The sequence below is a fragment of the Pongo abelii genome, chromosome 10, assembly GCF_028885655.2.
Source record: "Pongo abelii isolate AG06213 chromosome 10, NHGRI_mPonAbe1-v2.0_pri, whole genome shotgun sequence".
Taxonomy (NCBI): domain Eukaryota; kingdom Metazoa; phylum Chordata; class Mammalia; order Primates; family Hominidae; genus Pongo; species Pongo abelii.
In genome coordinates this window covers 33,960,819-33,987,399 of record NC_071995.2, presented here as the reverse complement: position 1 = coordinate 33,987,399, position 26,581 = coordinate 33,960,819, and the positions used below count along the sequence as shown (strand labels likewise).

General features: G+C 40.3%; 1 protein-coding gene across 2 annotated transcripts in view; it reads left to right on the top strand.

Annotated features, from left to right (window-relative positions):
• The window catches only part of PKP2 (plakophilin 2), a 105,561-nt gene that overhangs the window by 40,386 nt on the left and 38,594 nt on the right, over positions 1-26,581 (top strand). For both annotated transcript variants that reach the window (XM_024257391.3, XM_063712111.1), the window contains exons 5-6: positions 5,322-5,529; positions 15,109-15,286. In XM_024257391.3, coding sequence (XP_024113159.1) covers positions 5,322-5,529; positions 15,109-15,286 — 386 coding nt within the window. The remainder of the gene's footprint in view (positions 1-5,321; positions 5,530-15,108; positions 15,287-26,581) is intronic.

Here is a 26,581-nt window from a genome sequence, read left to right as displayed (position 1 = left end):
CTTTCCAATAACTGCCCCCATTGCCTGCAGGATAAAAGACAAATCCCATAATTTAGTCTGTAAGACCCTTCTTAACATGGCCTTATTTTCATGCCTGTTTCATATCTCATCACTGAAGTAGTTACTGCCATAAATGTCTTGCAAAAACTTATTATAAAACAAATTCAAGTTTTTGATAAGAAATTTGAGAAATTAAAAAACAAAAAAGAAAATGCACCCATAATCTCACCATTATCATTTTGGTTTTGTTCTCTAATTTTTAATGCATATATTTACATATCTTCAATCAAATTGCATAGCTTTCTTTGTCCCCATAAAAAAAAAAAATTTATTTCGATTTTTAAAAGTGTACAGAAATACAGGCTCATTATTTGAAAACATAGAAAATGGCAGATCCTATTTATTATTCATACATTTAACACTTCTCCCAAATTCCCCAATCTCATTTCCTTTTGGCCTGTGTTTATGAGTAGAAATTCATAGATATTTTCTTCCTTTTTTTTTTTTTTTTTTTGAGATGGAGTCTCGCTCTGTCGCCCAGGCTGGAGTGCAGAGGCTCGATCTCGGCTCACTGCAACCTCTGCCTCCCGGGTTCAAGCAATTCTTCTGCCTCAGCCTCCCCAGTAGCTGGGATTACAGGCTTGCGCCACTACGCCCAGCTAATTTTTTGTATTTTTAGTAGAGACGGGGTTTCACTATGTTGGCCAGGCTGGTCTCGAACTCCTGACCTCAAGTGATCTGACCTGCCTCAGCCTTCCAAAGTGCTGGGATTACAGGCGTGAGCCATCATGCCTGGCCTTATTCCATTTTTTAAATGACATATGAATTTTTATAGTATTAATATTTTATAAATTTCAGTTAACATTTTTAAAGGTGATGGTAGTTGCTACCTTGTGTTGAGTAACTACTGTGTGCCTGACATGTAACTGCTCATCTTACACAGTAATTCCCATTTGACTAATGAGGGAACTGTATGGCTAATAAAGTGCCTGTCAGCTCTGCCTCTCCCGTGGATACCTCAACATGTGGGTATGTGACAACCATCAACCAGTCTTCCCCCATTGCTGAATGTTAATGGTTTCTTATTTTCTGCTATTATAAAAGATGTAGTCACTATTTTTGCATGTTAGTCTCTGTCTTCATTTCACATTGTTTCCCAATAAAAGTTACTAGAAGTGAATATTTTAAAAGTTTTGACACATATTGCCACTTGCCTTCCTGAAAGGTTATGCCAGTTTACAGGGAGTGATTAATTCTAATGGGAAGGAAAGCAGAGAAAGGGAGTGACATTTCATAGAGGAGGTGACATTTGAGCTGGATCCCACAGGATGAGTAGGGCTTTGCCAGAAGAGAGGCAGAGTGGAATGAACCTTCCAGACAGGAGGAGGAAGCGAGAGCAAAGGCTCCAGGTCTGGAGAGAGCCTTTGCCTCAGCAGAGGCTGTGTGTTCCCTATGCTTATTTGCAACCAGAAGTCCTCATCATTTACTTATTTTATAATTGACAGGGAAGATAGAATAAAGCCACAGAGAGAGTTAAAATTCTCATATGTAACTCTGCCCTTTCATGTATTTAGAAACGAACTCAAATGAGAACTTTTTTGAAGTTCTGAAACATTCATGGTAGTCTATTTCTTTTTTCCTTTTCCCAAAGGAGGGAAAAATACCCTGAGGATTCAGTATAATTGGGAAACTCATCAAACCTCCCTGGTTCCAGCTGCTTCACTGAATGTTAAGGGACAAGAGCAGCATATTTGACATTGGTCCTAATGTGGATAGGATTCATCACCTACCATCTTCTAGTTACATGCAAGGAGAAGGTCATTAACTTTTTGCATTTAGCAGGATTTATATCCATTTGCTTGATAAAATGGATGAAAGCAACTAAAGTCTATTTTTAAGCTTGGGATAAGTGCCAGACACTAGGGAGTCGAGTTTTACAGTAAGTAGAGCTGTAGCCGGATTTCGGCCTTTATCTGAGCACTGGTGTGTCTATAGTTCTCTCTTTCCGGGCTAGAGCAAGTGCTGAAAGCCAAAGTGATAAAGGTGACAGGGTAAGGGAGCAGGTCTGAGCTGGGGAGGCTTCTGTATGCCACTTCTTACTAATTCTATCATTTCAGCTTGAAATGCAATATGGCCAGTAAGTCATTTCCCATCATATTTTGAAGAAAGCAACTTATAAATTATGAATTAAGTTAATAAAATATTTCTAAAGCTTCCAAAGTACCTCAGGACAAATAGGATTTTGTTTTTGCATCTGATATGTATACTGCTACTGGGAGGATTTGGTCTACCTGGCATTCATGAAGCTTATAAAGTGTGAATTTATATTATGAACTTATATTTTCTCAAAAACTTAAAAACAGGCACTGTGGCATGGTAACAGAATAACAGATCTCACCCAGAAGACACGGGTATATATCCCACAGTGCTATTTTGCCAGTCAAGGCCTTTCTTTCTGTAGTTTAACTTATTAAAAGGAGGAAGCCAGCTGGGCGCGGTGGCTCACACCTGTAATCCTAGCACTTTGGGAGGCCAAGATAGGTGGATCACTTGAGGTCAGGAATTCGAGACCAGCCTGGCCAACATGGCAAAACCCCATCTCCACTAAGAATAGAAAAATTAGCTGGGTGTGGTAGGGCGTGCCTGTAATCCCAGCAATTAGGGAGGCTGAGTGAGACAGGAGAATTGCTTGACCCAGAGGGCGGAGATTGCAATGAGCCAAGATTGTGTCACTGCACTCCAACCTGGGCGACAGAGCAAGACAACGTCTCAAAAAAAAAAAAAAAAAAAAAAGTATGAATTTACCTTAAAACCTTACCATGAAATAAAAATTAGAGAATTAGGAAAACGTGAATTACAGATTGTTTTAACATAAATTGTGTATTTTGTTTTTTTTTTTTTTTTTCGTTTAAGGAAATGTAATACAGGTTAAGTATCACTTATCCAAAATGCTTGAGACCAGGAGTATTTTGAATTTAGGGGTTTTCAGATTTTGGAATATTTGCATTACATTGGTTGAGCATTCCTAATCCAAAAATCCAAGATCTGAATTACTCCCTTGGAGCATTATGTTAGCATTCAAAAAGTTTCAGATTTTGAAGTATTTCAGATTTCAGATTTTCAGATAAGGGATACTTAGCCTGTAATAGGAATAGATGAAGTGATGAAATAATCTGTTGGACCAGATTTACTTGACAGCTAAGAAATCTTTTTTTTGAGATGGAGTCTCACACTGTCGCCCGAGCTAGAGTGCAGCGGTGCCATTTCTGCTCACTGCAAGCTCCACCTCCTGGGTTCAAGCAATTCTCCTGCCTCAGCCTCCCGAGTAGCTGGGATTACAGGTGCCCACCACCATGCCTGGCTAATTTTTTTGTATTTTTAGTAGAGATGGGGTTTCACTATGTTGGCCAGGCTGGTCTTGAACTCCTGACCTCATGATCCGCCCACCTCGACCTCCCAAAGTGCTGGGATTACAGGCATAAGCCACCGTGCCCCGCCAGCTAAGAAATCTTTATCATGCATTTAAATGGCTTTAGACACAGTCCAACAGAATTGCTGTGGCCACTCTCCCATGTCTCTTGTTCTGCAAATGTCTCCTCAGAAGGGAGCCAGCAGGTGGAAGTATTTACTCCTTATTATGTCCAGTGAAGCCTTAAAGGAATCAAGAGTACTTTCTTCTTAAGGTTCTTGCAATCTATTAATTAGATAATGTATATAAAACTCCTAACATTATACTGACGCTTCTTAATGTTAGAAGTAGGAGGGAGAGGAGTTGTAATTTTTGCTTTATGATGATGACTGTGGTTGTTATTGTTGTGGCTATTATTTAGATTGTTTTACAATTCTGATATTTATTTCCACCTTTCTAGTCTTTTCTCCAGTCCTGTCAAAGGAATATGTAATATTGGAGGGCTGTGTCCTAAATACCATTTACCTGTCTATGAAAGGGAGGCTAGAGCTTGGTACATAGAAAATATGCAAATCTGCCCTGGGCCAGGCGTGCAGCTCTGCACTGAGCATAAGCTGCTGGCAGTTAGGGTGTCCTTCCTAAGTGACAAACTTCATCTGAAAGGCAAGCTCATGCCCATTGATGAAAACTTATTTCCTCAAAATTTCTGCATGAAGATAGTTAAAATGAGATCTTTACCAACAGCTCTTGGCAGCTTAAAAGTTTCAAAATCAGATGTGAATGGAAGCCTAAGAGAAGGAAAGCCTTCAGTCTACAACCTAATGTTTTATTTCACCAACGCTGTGTCTACCTTTAATTTCTTTAGATAATATTTTCTGACTAAAACAGAAAATCTCCCTGCTTAGATTAGGATTATTTGGCCCCTTCTTACATCAATTTGTTTCCCATTCCTGGTTGTGCCCTTTCTCTAATAGCATGCGCTTTCTTATGTATTTGGATAGAAGGAATATTTTTTAAATAACACATTTAAAAGTGTAAAATTATTTTATCTGCTTAAAGTGCTTGCATAAGTTTTATAAGTCTTTTAAAATACTCCATGCAATTGATTATAAGAATTTAGGGTTAGTGGCCGGGCGCAGTGGCTCACGCCTGTAATCCCAGCACTTTGGAGGCTGAGGCAGGCAGATCACAAGGTCAGGAGATCGAGACCATCCTGGCTAACATGGTGAAACCCCATCTCTACTAAAAATACAAAAAATTAGCCAGGCATGGTGGCTGGCGCCTGTAGTCCCAGCTACTCGGGAGGCTGAGGCGGGAGAATGGTGTGAACCTGGGAGGCGGAGCTTGCAGTGAGCTGACATCCCACCACTGCACTCCAGCCTGGGTGACAGAGCGAGACTGCGTCTCAAAAAAAAAAAAGAATTAGGGTTAGTTTGCGTTACTACTGAGGTTGATATGGTAAATGCATTTTTATTTCTGTTAATGAAAGTGATACTATTCATTTTATATGGACTATAAAGTTTTGTCTTAGGAAAAAACGTACGTAATTTTGGATTCTTTAATAAAAAAACTCTCCTTACTGCCTAGATTCTCAATTCTCTTCATTTCTATTATGCTCCAAGCTTTTATCACTTAACTTTGTTTAACTAGTACCCTTTATCACTTAATCTTCCCCTGCAATTATTTCCTAGGTTTCAGTCTTAACTTCCCAAATTTACTATAAGTTCCTTGATGACAGATACTGCCTTATAGCCAGGGTATATTCTACAAGAGCCTCAGTTGTGCTACACATAGTTGTTGATGAAGAAGGGTTATAATCAGCATCAGTAAACTTCATCTATTTGTATTACATTGAATGCCTTGATGCCACATCAAAATTAATATTAGAAATATGCATCTACTTCTTCCCCAGGTTAACCAGCTTCGTGGCATCCCCAAGCTTCTGCAGCTCCTAAAAGTTCAGTATGAAGATGTTCAGCGAGCTGTGTGTGGGGCCTTGAGAAACTTAGTATTTGAAGACAATGACAACAAATTGGAGGTGGCTGAACTAAATGGGGTACCTCGGCTGCTCCAGGTGCTGAAGCAAACCAGAGACTTGGAGACTAAAAAACAAATAACAGGTAGTGCTTACTGAACATTGAAGAACCTAACAGATTTGTGCTCCAGCCGGATGCCTTACATCATCTCCTTTTCTTAAGTTTCATGGAGCAAATGATTGATGGGCTCATTGTTATGCTAGAGATGGCTTTAAAGGAACATTGTTAGCTGCTGGCTTAGACTCCAAATTTGAGCCATATTCGAATTCCTTTTTTTTTTTTTTTTTTGAGACAGACTCTTGCTCCATCACCCAGGCTGAAGTGCAGTGGCGCAGTCTCAGCTCACTGCAACCTTTGCCTCCGGGGTTCAAGCAATTCTGCCTCAGCCTCCCTAGTAGCTGGGATTACAGGCATGTGCTACCACACCCGGCTAATTTTTGTATTTTTAGTAGAGACCATGTTTCTACTAAAGTTTAGTTTCACCATGTTGGCCAGGCTGGTCTCGAACTCCTGACCTCGTGATCCGCCCGCCTCGGCCTCCCAAAGTGCTGGGATTACAGGCATGAGCCATGAGCCACTGCGCCCAGCCTGAATTCCTTTTTTCTAAAGGGGAAAATGTTCTGCGGCTTTTGCTTAATATTCTTAATTAGAAACTCTATGCACCTTTGACTAAATGGCTTTAAAAACAACTTGACAAGACTCATTGCAATGAAAATTCTGCTTAAATTCACTGACAGCCCACTTTGTAGTTTAAGAACGTGTAGGATTTCACTGTTATCCTAGGTGTCCCAAACCTTCTAAAGAAAACTGACAAGAGCCACACCCAGTTGTTTGTATTATTTACTCAACAACCAGCTTGCTGGATCTATAGAAAAAGAAAATGAAATGGAGTGTCACATAGTTTTCCAATGTGGAGGATCAATTTAATCAAATATCAGAAACTGTTTTTTCCAATCTTTCCATTATCTGGACTCCTCTCAGTACCACCTCCTTAGCTCACGGCAACCTTAAAGAAAGAAGAAAAGAGTAACTGGATATGTTTGTTTTTTTAATTCTCTACTTCATATTTTTGTTCAAATACTGATTTGAGCAAATGTCTCCTTTTTATGCAATGAATTGGAGAGATGGACTAATCAGATAGAATTAAAACAGCAGCGTTAGTAATATGTCCTCTAAGCATGAAGAGAAGGGGCTAGTTTCATTTAAATGAACGACTGTTTTTTTATCGTATGATAAAAGAGAAAATGATTTATTCCAGAGAAAATGATTTAAACCAGAGAAAATGATTTGTTCCAGAATAAGCACTCTCCCCGCCATCACCATCAGCTCTCCGCTTGTGTTCCCTGCACATAGTACAAAGAGTACAGGAGGGGCTGGGTGCAGTAGCTCATGCCTGTAATCCCAGCACTTTGGGAGGCCAAGGCAGGAGGATTGCTTGAGCCCAGGAGTTCGAGACCAGCCCGGCCAACATAGTGGGACCCTGTCTCTACGAAAAATAAAGAATTAGCCAGGTGTGTTAGTGGTGTGTGCTTGTAGTCTCAGCTATTCGGGAGGCTGAGGTGGGAGGATTGCTTGAGCCCAGGAGGTTGAGGCTGGTGCAGTGAGCCATGATTGCACCACTGTACTCCAGCCTGGGCAACAGAGTGAGACCTTATCTCAAAAAAATTAACAAAGATTGCAGGAGGCATAACTGAGTGCAATCATCAGTAAATTTTTGTTAAATATCTTCAGTGTCTCAGTGATATACGTACATTTTCTAATTTAATTATCACAAAAACCTTGGGTTTCTAGGTACTATCAGGTGTTATATCTCAATTTTACAGATGAGGAAACCAATGCTCAAAGAATATATACCGTAGAAGAGGTTTTTCTTTTTATTAACTATGTGTAATAGTTGACAGTGTTCTGGTAAATACTTTTAAAGGAAGTACTCCACAAATATTGTTTTAAAGTGAATTGAATATATTTTGCTCTTCTACCTACTTCATTTAGTTATACAATAGGTTTAATTTTTCTATAAAGATTTTGTCATTATGTTATCTCTACTCGCTTTATATCTTAAAATATCACATTTTAAAAAAATTCAACATTCATTTTAGATATGGGGTTACGTGTTCAAGTGTGTCACATGGGTATATTGTGTGATGCTGAGGTTTGGGATACGAATTGTCCTGTCACCCAGGTACTCAGCATAATACCCAACAGATAGTTTTTCAACCCTTGCCCCCATCCTTTCCTCCCTCTTTTATTCATCTTTATGTCCGTGTATCCCCAATGATTAGCTCCCATTTGTAAGTGAGAATATGTGGTATTTGATTTTTTGTTTTTGCATTAATTTGCTTAGGATAATGACCTCCAGCTGTATACATGTTGCTAAATATCACGTTTTAAATTCTGATATATTTTAATGTTATAAAACTATGTGAGGTACCATGCTACTCTGTCTACTCTCTTTTTCTTTTTGAGACGGAGTCTTGCTCTGTTGCCCAGGCTGGAGTGCAGTGGCATGATCTCAGCTCACTGCAACCTCTGCCTCCAGGGTTCCAGCAGTTCTCCCTGCCTCAGTCTCTCAAGTAGCTGGGATTACAGGCGCCCACCACCACGCCCAGCTAATTTTTTGTATTTTTAGTAGAGACGGGGTTTCGCCGCGTTAGTCAGGCTGGTCTCGAGCTCCTGACCTCAGGCCATCCACCTGCCTCCGCCTCCCAAAGTGCTAGGATTACAGGCGTGAGCCACCGCGCCTGACCAGTACCATGCTACCCTCTTGCCAGCATTCTGTCATGTCCCATGAGGGATTTCTTTTCATAGCCATGATTTGTATTAAAATGCCTGTAGAAATTAAAAGTGATTCCGTTCATTTAACCAACATTTACAGAGTGGCTTTCAGGGGTCAGGTACTGAGAATCACAGCCTAGGGAGGGTGTGGATTTGGGGTTTTTTTGTTTTTGTTTTTTTTAAAGGATGGGGATCTCACTGTGCTGCCTAGGCTGGTCTCCTGGGCTCATGAGATCCTCCTGCCTCAGCCTCCTGAGTAGCTGGGACTACAGGGACATGCCACTGCACCCGCATTGGATTTTGTTTCCCCATCTACTAGTTTTATAGTCAGGAAATACTTCCTGAAGGGGTTATGTTTCATTGTGGACCTTAAAAGAGGAATAGGCTTTGGATTGGTGTTTTGAAGGAGGATGAAAGTTATTCCTCACAAAGTGAGCATCACTAGCAAGGCAAAGAGGCAGAAAGAAACTAGCTGCCGGTCATTTAGAGGAGACATGGAAAATATCGTGATTTGGAGTTAGAGTGCCTGGTAGTTAGAGAGCTTGGGAAGTGTGTGTGTGCTTGCATGTGTGTGTGTGTGTGTGTGTCAAGGGAACAAGCCATTGAATCACGCTTCCTCCTCTACATAGGCAATAGGAGACTAACGTCAGAGAACATTCTGTGATGTTGATGCTATATGAAACCATTCAGGCATCATTAGATCATCTATAGAGTTGATAAATGGAAGTTGATTGTGCAGCACCCAGGATTTCTAGTATAAGCCAAACATCCCTACTGGAGGGTGTTCATTACATGCTAATTGAACCGAACAGACATTTGAACATCTGATACAAATCCTTCTAAATTACTCCCTTTGGCTCTACTAATAGAAGAGCTAAATAAGGGCTTTCTGGGCCTCAGAAATAAATTGTTAACCTAATATAGACATATTTATTTCTTTGTTTAGAAACACAAAGAAAGTAAGTATATATGTGAATCTTACTGGTCTATTTCTTAGACCTTTTTTTTTTTTTTCTGAACCCCTATTATGTGTTGGTCACTAAGCTAGGGCTTTCTGTTTTTTTATCCCTGTTTCTCCTGACAACTCCGTAAGAGGTGAAAGCATAATTGGTGATTTACATATGATCAGTGTGAGACTCAGAGGGGTTAAGTAAATTGCCCAAGGTTGCATAAATAGTAAAGAAGAAAGCCCAGGTTTGAACCTAGTTGTATTTGAGTGTTTTGCTGGCTCACCACCTACTTTTGAGGCACGTGATGACTCATTTGTATAGTCTTTCAGAAGGGGCTTGTCTTTGAGACTCTGATCAGAGAGCTCTTCCTCGCTCCTCTTTGACACCCTTCCTCTCTCTTCTTTTTTTTTTTTTTTTTTGAGAAGGAGTTTCACTCTTGTTACCCAGGCTGGAATGCAATGGTGCGATCTCAGCTCACCGCAACCTCTGCCTCCCAGGTTCAAGCAATTCTCCTGCCTCAGCCTCCGAGTAGCTGGGATTACAGGCATGCGCCACCATGCCTGGCTAATTTTGTATTTTTAGTAGAGACGGGGTTTCTCCGTGTTGGTCAGGCTGGTCTCGAACTCCTGACCTCAGGTGATCTGCCGGCCTCGGCCTCCCAAAGTGTTGGGATTACAGATGTGAGCCACTGCGCCGGCCCCTCTGTCTTCTTGTCTCTGCCTTGGTTCAAGCTGTCTTCATCTCTCGCTCTACTTCTGCAGTAGTAGCCTAGGATCTTCTCTTCTAATGAAAGAACTTCAGAATCAAAGACACCCCCACTCCCCCCACCCCGGTGAGATTGTTCTTTCTCCCTTACTAAGTGAATGTGGTAGTGTTCCCGTAATTGAAATGAGAACGGCACATCTTGGTCTCAGAAGTTCATCTTCAAGGTCACTGAGTAGTGAGCATTAGCTGGAGTGAGCAGGGATATACCTTGGATTAAAACGGACAAGTCATGATAAGAGTGCAGCAGGGATTCTTATCCCTCTTTCATTACATATGAAAGAGTCAGGGGTGATTGTCAGTGAAATGTGTTGAAACTGCATATTAATCCCTGCATGTTTTATAAAAGTACTTAATTGGATTGCTGTATTTTAATAAAATACTCAAAATGTTTTGCTATAAAATATTTATTATGCACTTTCTTTAAGTAATTGTATATTATTTTATTCTGCATTCATAATGTGTAACAAGGTACCCTGGGTTTATATATAACTTGGCAAACATGGCCGTTTCAATAATCTGATATTCCAGTTAAGATTTGCAAAATTTAGGTGAAAGGAGGGGTATATCTGTACAAGGGAAATTGTAAAAAAGAAAAAAAAAAAAAAAATTCCTCCCACTCTTTGACCACTTTGAAAAACACGGTTAAAAAGAACCAGTTTTCTTTCTTGTCCTTGTCCAAGCGGTCATTGTCCTCATCTTTTCCCTCCTCATTCTTTTTCACTGAAGATAGGGATTTATTTAATCATAAAATTTGTAAGTTTTGCTGCCTAAGTGTTAAGGCAGATTTGTTAAATTACTGTATTTTCTGTCCTAGAGGTCATTATTATTATTTTTTTAATTTTTATTTATTTTTTTGAGATGGAGTCTCGCTCTGTTGCCCAGGCTGGAGTACAGTGGCATGATCTTGGCTCACTGCAAGCTCTGCCTCCCGGGTTCACGCCATTCTCCTGCCTCCTGGGTTCACGCCATTCTCCTGCCTCAGCCTCCAGAGTAGCTGGGACTACAGGCGCCCGCCACCACACCTGGCTAATTTTTTTTGTATTTTTAGTAGAGACGGGGTTTTACCACGTTAGCCAGGATGGTCTCGATCTCCTGACCTCGTGATCCGCCCGCCTTGGCCTCCCAGAGTGCTGGGATTACAGGCGTGAGCCACCACGCCCGGCCGAGGTCATTATTATTTAACATGAGTTGTAATATCTAAGATCCCTTTACTGGTTAGCTATTTTTTGCAAACATCACAGTTGGCAGTAAATTTCTGGATAATGCAGTTACTGTCTCTTATAATTGATAATTATTCTAATTATATCCCTTAACAGAGTCCGGATCCCTTTCTTTTTGGCTAGAATGAGAGTCTCATAGTAGAAAATTACAGGCAGACAGACCATCTGCAACAAAGAACTATACTAGTAGACATTAAAACACTATGAATAAATTGACCAGCAGTTAAAGATGAGACACATGAAAACCCAAACCGTAAATATTATATTAGGTAATCCAGAATCTGATCATTGAAGGGACATCTATTCAGAATCATCTAGTCCATTGGTTTCCTCATGCCCAAAACTGGAATTTTTTAAAAAAATATAAGTTCCTGAACTCCATCCTGAGATTCTGGCTCAGCAAATTTGGGGCATGGCCCAAGACTGTGAGTCTGTTTTGTCACCGGGCTCATTTGGAAACTGCTCATCTAGTCTAACACTTTAATTTCAGGGTAAAAGCCCTCATCTACTTTCTGATAAGAGATAAGCTAATTTTTATTCCCTCCAGTGATAGAGCTGGGTCTTACAAGTAGTTCCTTCTGTTTTCTTCAAAGCTCTCTTAGAAGTTTATACTTTCAGTGAGCCAAAATCTCCTTCTTTAGAATTTCCACTCATTGGTTCTGGTTTTGCCTCCTCTAGTCATGGAAAATGATATCTAGTTGTTTAAATTTGCATTTCTTTAGTTACTAGAGAACATGGATTCCTGTGTACATTAGTTCCTAATATCAGTTGGTTTTGTGTTATGTACCTTCCCAATTTTTCTACTGGTGTTTCACTTTTTAGTGATTTATAAGAACTCTATATATTAAGAGTATTAACCTTTTATCTCATACTGTACATATTTTCCCAGTTTGTAGTTGGTTACTCACTGATTTTGTGTGAGGGTGTGTGTGTGTAAGCATATGTAATCCTGAATCTCTATTGAACATCTTAGTTCTTTCACAGCTTTCATGCCACCCAGAAATTTGACAGGCATGACATTTCTATGTAAAATCCTATATTAGAAATTCTAAAATTATACTGAAACTTCCAAAATCATATACTTTTGTAGAAATAATGGAGCATGCCAAGCTCTGAAGGATACTGACTGTTGAAGGAAAATTCCACTCCCTTTGTTCCAATTAATCCTCTCTGGTTTTTATTGTAAGGTGTACTTTTCCTTTGAGTGCCCTGTGTGGTCCTTTTTAAAAGGAGGAAATGTCATTATGCTTCACGTTCTTAAGCTTCTGGCAGGCAGAGACTATTAATTTGTTTGCTTATTTAGGACTAAAGAAGCTTTTTTTTTTTCTTCATTTCTCTCTTCTTCCTAACTTGCTTTTGTAGCTTAGTAACCAAAACTCAACCTCAGACTTGCCTTTAAATTGTTTTCAACCACCTTCTGAGTTTTATCTGTCCCTCTTCCAGGGCCTCTTAAGGAGAAGTGGGAGGAATGAAGTCATTGTGTTGCAAAACCTGTGGCTGAGGGACACTGCTCCTTAACCCCAAATGCTAGTTTGATCAGGAAAATACCTCCTCATAAGCCAGAAATCTAGTTCTCACAAGACACCAGACCCAGTGTCACTGTATCTAATGGAAGCTCTGTGTAGGCTCCAGTCGAAATCTGGTTACAGTTTCAAAAAGTAGCTACCTGTGCACAGCAGAAGCAAACTGTTTAAGCCCAAAAGACTGCATGAAGCCTAATGTGTTCTAATTGGTTGGACCAAATATAAGTATGCTGAGTAATTACCAAGCTTTAACTATACAGACTGTTATTTCAGGGGAGGCGATGTTTGCCACATAGTTGAGCCAAGTCTGCCACATTTGCTATGTTCATAAAGGAGCCAGCCCTGAGTACCTGTGCTTCCTTTTTCCTTTGCACAGACCATACAGTCATTTTAAGAAGTAGGAATGGCTGGCCGGGCGCGGTGGCTCACGCCTGTAATCCCAGCACTTTGGGAGGCCAAGGCGGGTGGATCACGAGGTCAGGAGTTCGAGACCAGCCTGACCAACATGGTGAGACCCCCCCGTCTGTACTAAAAATACAAAAAAATTAGCCGGGCGTCGTGGTGTGCGCCTGTAATCCCAACTACTCAGGAGACTGAGGCAGGAGAATCACTTGAACCCGGGAGGCAGAGGTTGCAGTGAGCCGAGATTGTGCCACTACACTCCAGCCTAGGTGACAGAGTGAGACTCTGTCTCAAAAAAAAAGAAAAAAAAGTAGGAATTGCTGGGCCAGGCACAGTGGCTCACATCTGTAATCCCAGCACTTTGGGAGGCCGAGGTGGGCGGATCACCAGGTAAAGAGTTCGAGACCAGCCTGGCCAACATGGTGAAACCCTGTCTCTACTGAGAATACAAAAATTAGCCAGACTTGGTGGTGTGTGCCTGTAATCCCAGCTACTCGGGAAGCTGAGATCGCACCACCGCACTCCAGCCTGGGCAACAAAGCAGTACTCCATCTCGGGTGAAGAAAAAAGAAGTAGGAATTTTTGCCTGGGCAGTGAGAAGGATAGGGTAGAAAGGAAAGAGTCATCCATCCCTTCTCTTTCTGCCCCTCTTCTCCTTTTCCTGGGCATTAGTGAGTTAGTGTAACCTATTACGGTATGAAAGATGATGAGGCGGGCCAGGCAATGGCTCATGCCTGTAATCCCAGCACTTTGGGAGATTGAGGCAGCAGATCATTTGAGGTCAGGAGTTTGAAACCAGCCTGGCCAACATGGTGAAACCCATGTCTATTAAAAATAGAAAAATTAGTCAGGCATGGTGGCGGGCACCTGTAATTCCAGCTACTTGGGAGGCTGAGGCAGGAGCATCGCTTGAACCTGGGAGGTGGAGATTGCAATGAACCGAGATCAAGCCGCCACTGCACTCCAGCATGGGCAATAGAAAAAAAAAGAAAGAAAGATGACGAGGCAACTTTACACCTGCTGGGAGTCCCTGGAATAGCAAGCAATTGGTGTACAGCCTTCCTTCCACTGAATCAGAAGGATTCGAGCTCCAAATTTCAGAAACAAAAAAATCCTAAATGTATATGCCACTTTCTGTTTTCTCTCAGTACCCAGCCTCAGTCTGTATGTCACAGTATATACCTTGTAAAGTACAACATGCTATTATCTCAGTTTCTTCTGGATTGGCCTATATGGTCTTTCTCTTTAATATGGGGGATTCAAGAGGAAAGAGAAAATTTAATGAGTAAATAGGGTACTAATCTTTAAGCAGTACTTAGGCCATGCAAGTTGGCCGATAGGGAAGATGCTCTTGTCTCTCCTTCACTGCCAAACTATAACATAAGAATACATGAGGTAGCCAGAATAAATTGCTGGAGGACGTGATTCTGTCATTGGGTAGCAGTCAATAACATTAATTGGTGATGTTGATCAGCTTCCTGTTGACAGGCATGGAGAAAGGCTTTCTGCAGACCTTCCCTGCTCTTACCGGGAGGCACAATGTCAGGTGAAAGTTACAGTTAGTGAGAAGGAGGCAGGGAAGATATTTTCCCATGTGTATCTAAGGGAGAAAAAAATATGACTCTTTAAAAATGTTGATGTTTTAGTTACAATAGGACCATTTTAAGCCTGCCTATTGGTGAGCCCAGACTTTATTATCCCGGTCAGGTCAGCTTTGTGGTAGGGCCCTTTAAGAGAAACAGCAATAAATGCTTAAGTATGTCTGGCCTTTATTTGTATATCTGATTAGTTTAAACCTGCACAGTTTGTAACCTAAGCCATGTATTTATTGCTCATGTGGGTTAGCCTCCATCACCATCTAATGAGTTCTAATTGGGTTCTTCCAGTTGAGAAAGGGGCTGGCCCCCCCACCCCCAAATTTTTTTATGACTAGTCATAGCCCTGGAGTTGATGGCCTTAACTGAACTTTTCAGCGGTCATTTTGGTCCCACCCTGCACTGTTTTCATGGTAACTCTGTGCTTTTCTAGGTTTGCTGTGGAATTTGTCATCTAATGACAAACTCAAGAATCTCATGATAACGGAAGCATTGCTTACGCTGACGGAGAATATCATCATCCCCTTTTCTGGGTGGCCTGAAGGAGACTACCCAAAAGCAAATGGTTTGCTCGATTTTGACATATTCTACAACGTCACTGGATGCCTAAGGTAATGCTACCTGTACCCTGCCCTGATAGAAGATGCAGTAAAAAATTAGGTAGCCCCAAGGAAGTCAGGATATATTCTGCCTTTGGTTCTTTTCTAGTTACACAGTTTGTTTGATTGTTTGTTTGTTTGTTTGTTTTATTTATCTTTTTTAAAACAGAGTCTCGCTCTGTTGCCCAGGCTGGAGTACAGTGATCTGCCTGCCTTGGCCTCCCAAAGTGCTGGGATTAGAGGCATGAGCCACCATGCCCGGCCTACACAGTTTATTTTTTGAGAGACTTTATTTGGATGGTAACTGAAAGAATTTATTATGATAAGATGTTTATTTCTTCTCCATAGTTAATCACATAGTAATAGATATCAAATACCAATTTTGTGTAAAGCATTATGTTAGCTACTGAAGGCTATACAAAGATGAATAAGAAAACCCTTGGCTGGGTGCGGTGGCTCAACCTTGTAATACCAGCACTTTGGGAGGCTGAGGCAGGAGGATCAGTTGAGGTCAGGAGTTTGAGACCAGCCTAGGCAACATAGCAAGACCCTGTCTCCACAAAAAAATGAAAAAATTAGCTGGACATCATGGTGTGCACATGTAGTCCCACCTACTCAGAAGGCTGGGACAGAGAATCTCTTGAGCACAGGAGGTTGAGGTGCCAGTGAGCCATGATTGCACCACTGCACTCTAGCCTGAGTGACAGAGCAAGACCCTGTCTCAAAAAATACAAAACAAGAATATCCATAAGGAATGTTTAGTGGAGCGGGGGACACAGATAAGCAAGTGAACTAGAAGACAGCTACAATGAAATGTGTTAGAGCAGCAGTTCTCAAAGCTGGCCACAGGTCCAGCACCACCTGGAAGTTGTTAGAATTCTCAGGTCCCACCCCAGACCTCCTGAATCAGAAACACTCAAGGTTGGGCCCAGCAATCTAGTTTTAACAAGCCTCTAGATGATTCTGACAGTCACTGAAGTTTGCAAACTAGGATGTCAAAGGTACAAGTGAAGTGCTGCGGGAATGCAGAACAAAGGACCATTCATGGCATCTGGTGAGATCAGAAGGGCACTAGAGAAGAGGTGTCAAGTGAGCTGGGCCTTGCTGGACTATTTTGGTAGTCAGAAATTCTCTAAAGATAAAGGACCACATTCTTGAAAGGCATAAGAAGTGCCTAAGTGGCCTTCCTCGAATCCATCTTCTGTACTGCCCATTGAATCTGCTTTTCTAGTGCACTTTGATCCATCGCTCACCTGCTTAAACACATTTCACGTCTTAAAGTTTCTCTCCAGCTCCCATTGCCTTACCACATAAAACAGAGTTCTTAGTATGGCAGATGTGTTAGGACTCTTTCCATTGAAAATGGTGGGAACCGAACTTAAACTCACTGAAACAAGTCAGAATTCATTGGCCCATGTGGCTGAGATATTGCAGGTCACTTGAGGAAGTGAAGGAAGTATACCAGGAACCATGGCCGTATTCCCTTTTTGGGACAGAATTCAGCTTTCCTGGGACTCACTCTTTTTCTGTTTGTATCTCATCTCTGCTTGCTCTTCTTTTTTCATAGTGGGCTCATTTTCTGCAAATGCAAACAAGCTTTCTCTACTGAGCAGATAACCTAATTGTAGGCAGCCCTTGCTTAGCCACAAAAAAAAAAAAAGTGCACATCTTTCTTAAAATGATTGTGCCAGTCACAGGGAAAGTTTTTTCCTGGCCTTGATTCAGAAAGGGGCACATCATTTGAGCCACTGTTGGCCTGGATTGTCCAAGCCTGGATCAGATAACCTCCTTTCATAGCAAGGACAGCAAGATCTGTTACCATAAGAAAAGGGGTGGAAGAACTTACTGGGTGAACCAAACAAAAATGGAAGACACCTTGGTCCATCACAGCATACACAGCCTTTTTCAGTCTATCCACAACCTTCATTACCACCTTTTTTCCCACAAATATACTTCACACCCACCGAAGTGCTTGCTTTTCCTTAGATGTCATAGTACTTTCGTATCAATACTGTATTTAATTTTATTTGCCTGGTAAACATTTTCTGTTATCTGCCTGTTGAATACTTAATCTCCTACTGATTTAAAACTGAAGATAAAGTTCATAATGTTCATAAATGTTCTATGAAACATTTTCCAGCTTCCCCAGCAAAAGCTAGTGCTTGTTCCTGAGGGTTCAAATGGGAATTCATAGGCAAGTCACCACTGTTACTGATTTTGTCACATTGTTGTTATATGATAGTTGTTTACATACCTTTGCTACTATTAATAGATTGTGCCATAAAAGCTAAGCCTATGCATTTATAAAACATTTTTAATGCCTAACACTTAGCAAAGTTTTTAGCATATAGTAAGTAAGGTATTTGAATAAAATGAATAAAGGAATGAGTGAACAAATGAAAATACATGGTGAATTTGGTGAATAATCAAGTCTGATAAGAGTATGGAGTTTGTGGTAGAAAGTAATCAAACAAATTGGAAACATAGGCTAAAGCCAGATAGTGGGGATCTTGAGGATCACATTAAGGAGTTAATTTTTTTTTGTTTTAATTTTCGATTCAGGAAGTACATGTACAGGTTTGTCACACAGGTACATTGCGTGATGCCGAGGTTTGGCCTTCTAATGTGCCCATCACTCAAATAGTGAACTTAGTACCCAATAGATGGATTTTCAACCCTTTTTCCTGCTCTGTCCCTCCCTGCTTTTGAAATCCCCAGTGTTTATTGTTCCCATCTTTGTGTCTATTTGTACCCAGTGTTTAGCTCCCATTTTTAAGTGAGAACATGTGATATTTGGTTTTCTGTTGCTGCATTAATTTGCTTAGAATAATGGCCTCCAGCTGCATCCATGTTGCTGCCAAGGACATGATTTCATTCTTTTTCTTGGCTGTGTAGTATTCCATGGTGTATGTGTACCACATTTTCCTTTTCCAATCTCCTATTGATGGGAACCTAGCCATGTCTTTGTTATTGTGAACGGTGCTGTGATGAACATACGAGCCCATGTGCCTTTTTGATAGAACAATTCATTTTCCATTGTATATACACCCAGTAATGGGATTGCTGGATTGAATGTTAATTCTGTTTTCAGTTCTTTGAGAAACAGGAGTTAATTTTTTTCTTCTGTAAGCAAAATTAGCTAGTATGGAGGACAGAGATATGATAATTTTTGTGGGAAGAAGAAGAATAGTATCAACAGGAAAGGTGTACTGTGAAGGTAAAAATCTAAAGGCAACGATGTTAGTTACAAATCTCTTCCTGTAGTCTCCCCTTATGATTGATGAGTAGAAGATATACATTGGTTGGTTGTAGCAATGCCCTGGTTGGCACACATTTTTCAGAACATATAGTAGCTGAATGCACTCCAGTCAGAATAGCACCGTTTTAAACAGTGTTTGCAAAACAGTCCAGACCACTCTTTTGAATTTCACCTTCCAAAAGCAGAATATAGCCAAAATCTGGGAAGTGAGTGCCATAATGTATACGCTTACTAAACTGTCCATTCCGATTTCATCTGTATATCTCATTTATAACAATAATAGCTAACATTTATTGTTGTTATGTTCTCGAAACTGCTCTAAATGCTTTATGAGGCTTTTCTCAGTTTACTCTCAGCAGCAGCCCCTACAAGGTAGGTTTTCCTCATTTTATAGATGAGGAAACAGCCTCAGAGAGGTTGAGTGATTTTCCTAAAGTCATATGGCTAGTAGTAGACAGAATTGAAACTCAAATGCCGGAAGCTTGTCTTCAAAGCCAAAGGTCTTAGTCAGTATGATACATTAGTATTTGTCACATGTCTACAGATTGTGATTTTGTGGATAAAGCCCCTGCCCTTCATAGTCTCAAGACATCACAGGGTCAGATATTGCCAATTTACAGACATATTCAGTTGTCATTATGGGCATTGTATCAGCATTTCAGTGTTGTTCTTTTTGAAGTTCTGTACATGTAGAACTCTGCACTGCATTTCATATAATCAAAGAAGATACAAAGATGAAGCATATGAAATGGGACACCTTTCCAAGGTAGGAGATGGCATTGCAGACGACTTCAGGGTAAATGTTGTCACAATGAATAGAAAGGCCACTAGGAGAATATTCAGGATATGAGTCAGAATGTAAGAAAAGACCTCCATGGAACCTGCAGTCACGTAGCATTGATTTCCAGGACATGAAAGTATCTGCTGAGTAGTTGCTCATTTATGTCTACAGCTCACTCTTAAAAATTATAAGACAGATGTTGACTGGTTCTAGTAAGAGTTAATCTTAGCTATATTTTTAAAAATCATGAATGTTACCGAATATCTTAATTGCCACAAATTCATTGGTGTTATTTTCAGAGCCAAGAGTGTATTCAGAGCCGACAGTGAACTAAATTGAGTAGTATTTCGGGCATTGTGTTTGATTTAGATTACTATAGCAAATTATTTCCGTCCATTTTGGAGAAAAACTTGTGCATACAACAGTGAACTTTCTCCGTTTACTAGACTTGACATTGAGATCATTTCTGGTCTGCATGTGGCAATGGTGCTGAGTAAATCTGCTCTGCATGTAAAATGTTTGCTTAACTAATGAACTTGTGTTAGTGACTTCAGTTCTGCCCACCTGAAGCTTCTATGGTGAGATCACTCATCTAAGAGAACATGCATAACTTATCCTTCAAAAAAGACTAGCACTGTCAGGTCCACCACCTTGAGGATGTATCGGATCATTTGTCTTTAGGATGAGCATGTGCCCACAACAGCATTTACCACAGGCATCGGTGCTGTCTTTAGGTCCCTTTGGAATTACATACTTTTCACAATTGAAGTCACTCACTTAAAGGTGATACAAATTTTGCAATAGGGATAACCATGTGCCCACGTAAGTTTCCAATTTTTTCTTAAGTAATACTCCACTAGCTTAATGAGTGGTAAAATCCAAGATAGGAGAGGAAAATAAATTGTACACTCCAATGTGTTGGAGCCAGCAAGTGAGAGTGATTCTTGGCATTGCAGCATAATTCCGTGTTCAGTGACATCATGTTGGTAGCTTGAAACTAGCCATGATGGGAGTATTTTACTAAGAAACTGGCAAACACAAGCCAGGCATGGTGGTGTGTGCCAGTAGTCTCAACAACTTGGGAGGCTGAGGCAGGAGGATTGCTTGAGCCCAGAGGTCCAGCCTGGGCTACATGGACCCATCTCTAAAAACAAAGAAAGAAAGAAATTGGCAAACACTGTAAGTCAGACATCTCCCCCTCCCCCGCCTCAGAAAGCTGGTTGTTAAACATTTATCAGCACACTGCTAGCATTGAATTTCCATTAGTTGATTACTTTAACATCACAGTCTAGATAACTAAGGTACAGGCATATTTCTCTAAAACATTCCTTTTCAAAGAAGAAACAATTCCTTTGTTTTCTTGGACAGTATAATGAAACTTCAGCATGTTTTCTTCTTCTTTCTTTTTGTCCTCTTTTTCTTCTTCAGTGGAGAAAAGCTGCTAAAATATCTCTTTTTTTTCACAGCATCCTTTATTTACTTGGAGTAAGAAGTATAACTTAGTTAAAATATGTATTGCAGTTATCAGATTGCTCTTCCAAATATTTCAAATTCCAAAATATTTATATAATAGGCCTAGAATTTTAAATTACCCAAAAGTAGGTGGGCCCGGTGGCTCATGCCTGTAATCCCAGCACTTTGGGAGGCCAAGGCAGGCGGATCACAAAGTCAGGAGTTCAAAAGCAGCCTGCCCAACATGGTGAAACCTCATCTCTACTAAAAATACAAAAAATTAGCTGGGTATAGTGGCGGGCACCTGTAATCCCAGCTACTCGGGAGGCTGAGGTAGAATAGCTTGAACCCAGGAGGCGGAACTTGCAGTGAGCCGAAGTCGCGCCACTGCACTCCAGTCTGGACAACAGAGCAAGACTCTACTTCAAAAAAAAAGAAATGGCTGTCTTCTTTGATTCTATACTCCCCTAGACACACACACACACACACACACACACACACACACACCCCTATTTTGAGTCCCTTTTTTTTTTTAATTTAATATGAATTTATACTGTGGCTCATAGTATCAGTTCCTAGGGAATTGGTGTGACCTGACTATTAACTCTGTTTTCTACATCACTGATTGGAAAACCTCTGGATGTAGCATAAATAAAACCAATGGTTAGTATTTGGGATAAGTCTGAAATTGCTGCCAAAGTTTTATCATCATTTCTGCATATTATTCTTATAGCTTCTTTCCTCCTCTTTCTTTTCTTCTTTCTTCCCTCCTCCCCCCAAGTCTTCTTTCTTCTCTTAAAGGACAAGACCTGGAAGCAATTTAGAGGTAATAAATTAAAATGCCTCACGGTTCAGGTAGGCACTTAAGTGGGCAGGTGTAAGACCGTGAGGAATGGTAGGGGCTTCATCAGACTAGAGAAGGGAAAAAACACTTGCCCCAAGAGCAGTGAGAGTCAAGTTTTTTGGAAAACATTTAAGTCAAAAACAAACACATCTAGGGAGCTTCTGTTAGTGGCCTCATTCTTCAGGTGAAGAAATTAAGTCCCCAAGACTCTTCCACAATTGTAGAACCAGCTATCAGAAATTTGAGAATGACAGCTAGTCCAGCCTTCTTGGTATTCTGCCACTGGTCTGCCTTTATTCTCCCTCTTATCCAACCCTATTGTTATTCCTTGAGTACTTGTTGAAGACCTGCTCTATCCAAACCACTATTTAAATTTCTGAGATTTCAAAAGGGAATGGGACCTGTTTTTGCCCTGGAGGAACTCTGGGTTTCATGGAGGAAACTGGCACCTGAAGAGATCATGACAATGCATTTGGTAAGAGATTTAAGAGAGGGATGAAAGTTGCTTCACTAACTTTGCCTTGGGAGTTGGGAATTTTTTCTCGAGAAAGTCAAACTTAAAGAGCTGTTAAAGGATGAGTAGGTGTTTAAATGTCCTCTCAGTCTTTAGTTCATCATTCTATCATTAGGTCATCACCAACATTCTTAAATACTATAGTCATATTTAAAATGTGAGTTCATAAAGCCCTAAAAAGTCACTTTCCTGAGTTACTATATTTTCTTGACCGTCTACTTACGAGACAGGCTTATAAAATTGCCACCTTAAGATAAAGGTGCAGTCTGCTTTGTGAAGCCCTCCCCAGAATTTGTCATTACAGATTTTAAAATATATTCTTTTTTCTCAATGCATTTTATGCCTGTGTATGCTGGTTAAAGAAGAAAAGCAATTTGTAATGCATTTCTCCTACAAATGGCATAAATTTCACTTTTCCCCACCTGTCATCGTATAGTAAATGTGTTTTGAATGTATAATATCCTTTTATACATTAAATTTTATTACTTAAAATTATTTAAATTCTTAAAAGAAATTTTCATTGTCTCTTACACTGGAAATCTAGCTGGAGTGGGGAGTCGTCAGAGGAAGCAAACTGTACCTTTAGAAAGAAAGGCTATAACTATCAGTCTTGTTTCTAATTAGTCACAGAGTTAAAGGCAAGTTGTTTTGGAATATCAATATGAGCTACTCTCTGGAAAATGAATGTCTTCATGTACATTTTTAATGCATTCAGTTACAACTGTCTTCTCCAGCACATACACACCAAAAAAACCACATACCGAATATAATTTTTAATACATATCTTGGTACCAAACTTTAGAAATTTACTGCATCTACATTTTCATGATTATGCATTTTCTTTTCTTTCTTTTTTTATTATTTATTTATTTATTTATTTATTGAGACAGAGTCTTGCTCTGTCACCCAGGCTGGAGTGCAGTGGCATGATCTCAGGTCACTGCAACCTCTGCCTCCCAGGTTCAAGCGTTTCTCCTGTCTCAGCCTCCCGAGTAGCTGGGACTACAGGTGCATGGCACCTCGCCCAGCTGGGTTTTATATTTTTAGTAGAGACGGGGTTTCACCATATTGGCCAGGCTGGTCTCAAACTCCTGACCTCGTGATCCACCTGCCTGGCCTCCCAAAGTGCTGGGACTACAGGTGTGAGCCAGCGTGCCTGGCCTGTATGCATTTTCATTCTAGTTACCTTTGCTCATCCATATCTTATTCTGAATACTCATGACTTATTTGATCTAGCCTTGTGCATAATCCCAGATAATTCATAAGATAATTAAATCAGGATCTAATTTTCTTGACTATCAAATAGCTATTTTTCTTTTTTGTAAGATGGAGACCCCAAAAGAGGCCAGAACTTACTATTGAAGATCAGAATCTAAATGCATTTACTTCTGGAAAAGAATTTACCATAAAACTAGAAGAGTAATGCTAGATGAGATAGTGCAAACAAAATGGAAACTTGATGAAAGTATCTAGATAGTTCAGCCCAGAGACTGGCTTTCCCAGAAATAGAAAGACAACTGAATCATCAACTTCAGCCTCAGTTATTTGGCTAATTATTTAAACTCTTTATGTTTCATGTGTAAACATAAGCAATATAAAGTTAATAAATAATGGAATTGGCAATATTTCTAATGTTACACTGTCATAACCAGTCATAACCATATTTTCTGTTGGTTACTTTAGATATACAAACAAGTACATGGCTTAATTAATTAAATTACTTTGTAAATTTTTCTTTTTTTTTTTTCTTTTTTTTTTTGAGACAGAGTCTCATTCTGTCACCAGGCTGGAGTGCAGTGGCACAATCTTGGCTCATTGCAACCTCCGCCTCCCGGGTTCAAGCAATTCTCCTGCCTCGGCCTCCTGAGTAGCTGGGACTACAGGCGCTCACCACCACGCCCAGCTAATTTTTTATATTTTTAGTAGAGACAGGGTTTCACCATGTTGGCCAGGATGGTCTCGATCTTCTAACCTCGTGATCCGCCTGCCTCGGCCTCCCAAGGTGCTGGGATTACAGGAGCCACCGCGCCTGGCCAGCTTTTTCTTTAAGTAAATTTAAAAGGTGGAAGTGGTATTTAAATGGGTAAAGAAGATCCTGATTTTTAAAAATGATTGTTTTATGAACTAAGCTTCAGGGTTTTAGGCCATTATTTTGAAATCTCTCAACAGTTCTTAAGTTGTTAAAGCAAACAAAATCAAAACAATTGCGGCTATGCTTACCTGGTCACCCATGGTCTTCCTGAACCCAGTGTTTTTAAGAGTACATGTCTCACTGAGATCCTGAAGTAGCACATCTACAACCAGTTGACCACCTTACAAAGGTCCCTGTTCTTCAGACTAACATTTTCCACTGTCCTATTCATATCTTTACCAGATTGGTCCAGATTAAAAGTTGTACTTTACAGAAATTATGTAACACTTCTCTTTGCTAAAGAGACCCTTTATTCTTATCAATCAGTGCATAAATATTGACTGCCTGAAAATACATGAATAGGAACAATACAGAGGAATAAAAATCAGGAAACGAAACAAAAGATTAATTTTTACTCATTATATCAAGTGGACTCTTTTTGCTGGGCTTTCTTAATCAGTTAGCTTATGAGTTGAGTCTTGGGCAGAAAAAAGAATTCAGAAGAATGTCTTCATCAGATACTTTTAATACCATCTTCATGTTTAAAGAAAAATATCTGTGTATAGCTCAAATTGGTGTTTTATGAACTGTATTTTGTGACACAAAGTCTTTTTCCAAAAAATTTAAGACTATCATCATAATCAAAGTGACTGCTAAAATTTTTTTTATTCATTATTATAAAAAGTGAGTGGGTTGATACATCAGGATAAAGCAGCTGATGATTTTGTCACTATCGTGTGGTTAAAATCTGTGCCTATCTTGGAGGTATGGATTGAGCATCATATTATTCTACTCTAGGTCTTAAACATCTTTCTTATTCCTGGTCTGACATTCCAAACATCTCCTTTACGTGTCAAGAATGCTTATTCAAGTTGCAGTAGCTCTTAGGTATATTTTTAAAATTACAGTTTGCTGTTTATAATTAATTTTAAATGGAATTTGGGATTCTGTCCTACATAACATATTCTAGCTAATTGAGAGGAAATTAATGTAGCCTACCAGCCAGATGATTACTGGCTGAATTAACTATTCAGAATGCTTTTGGAAAACCTGAAAATGCAGGAAAGCAGAGCTAAAGTATTTTTTTTTTTTTTTTTTTTTTTTTAGATGCAGTCTCACTCTGTTGCCCAGGCTGGAGTGCAGTGGCACTATCTCGGCTCACTGCAACCTCTGCCTCCCGGGTTCAAGTGATTCTCCTGCCTCAGCCTCCCAAGTAGCTGGGATTACAGGCATGCGCTACTACACCCAGCTCATTTTTTATTTTTAATAGAGACAGGGTTTCACCATGTTGGCCAGGCTGGTCTCGAGCTCCTGACCTCAGGTGATCTGCCCACCTCGGCCTCCCAAAGTGCTGGGATTACAGGCGTGAGCCACCGTGCCTGGCCAGAGCTAAAGGATTTTTAAGGTTAGATTTTCTCCTCTACCACCTTCTGGTTTCTTGGTATGGAACAGATGACAACATAGCTTTGTTCCATTAATTTTGCTTGTCCCCGTAGGACCAAGATATGTAGGCTGTAGGGCCTTGTTCTGCCTCCCAGTGTTCTCTATTTGTAGATGAACAGCTGACTTTGCCTGATGTTTGCTGATACCTTCAGGAAATAATGTTGACTTTAGAATAACAGACAAGCCTTCTTTTGGCATCGAGTTTTTCTTCCTCTGCCAGTTCAAATGAGGCTCCCCTTTTGTTGTGTGCAACCACAAGCTGACTGTACTGCTTCTCTTAGTTAATCACAGACAAGGCCCAACTGTTTGATGTGTATCAGGTGGGAGTTAAACAAAAGCCCAAGCCTAAATCTCAAATAACAAGAGGAAGAAGGATGCCTCCGTATCAGCTGATGTCTTATCAAGTACCTACTTAGTCTTGGAATAGATTCTTAACTTTGCCCACCAAGTGTTTATCTGACTGGTACCACTTAGGGTCTTACCATACAATTTACATTACACAGTATTAGGAAGCCTATACTTGTTGGTGATGCGTGCATAATTTTTTAAAACCATTGAAGTGATCACTATCTCAGAGTGCTGATTAGAACTTGAAGACTGGTCCCAGGCCAGGTGCAGTGGTTTACACCTGTAATCCCAGCACTTTGGGAGGCCGAGGCAGGCCGATCACCTGAGATCAGGAGTTTGAGAGTATCCTGGCCAACATGGTGAAACCCTGTCTCTACTAAAAATACAAAAATTAGCTGGGCACAGTGGCACACACTTGTGATCCCAGCTACTCAGGAGGCTGAGGAAGGAGAACCGGTTGAACTTGGGCGGCGGAGGTTGCAGTGAGCCAAGATTTCACCACTGCACTCCAGCCTGGGCAACACAGTGAGACTCC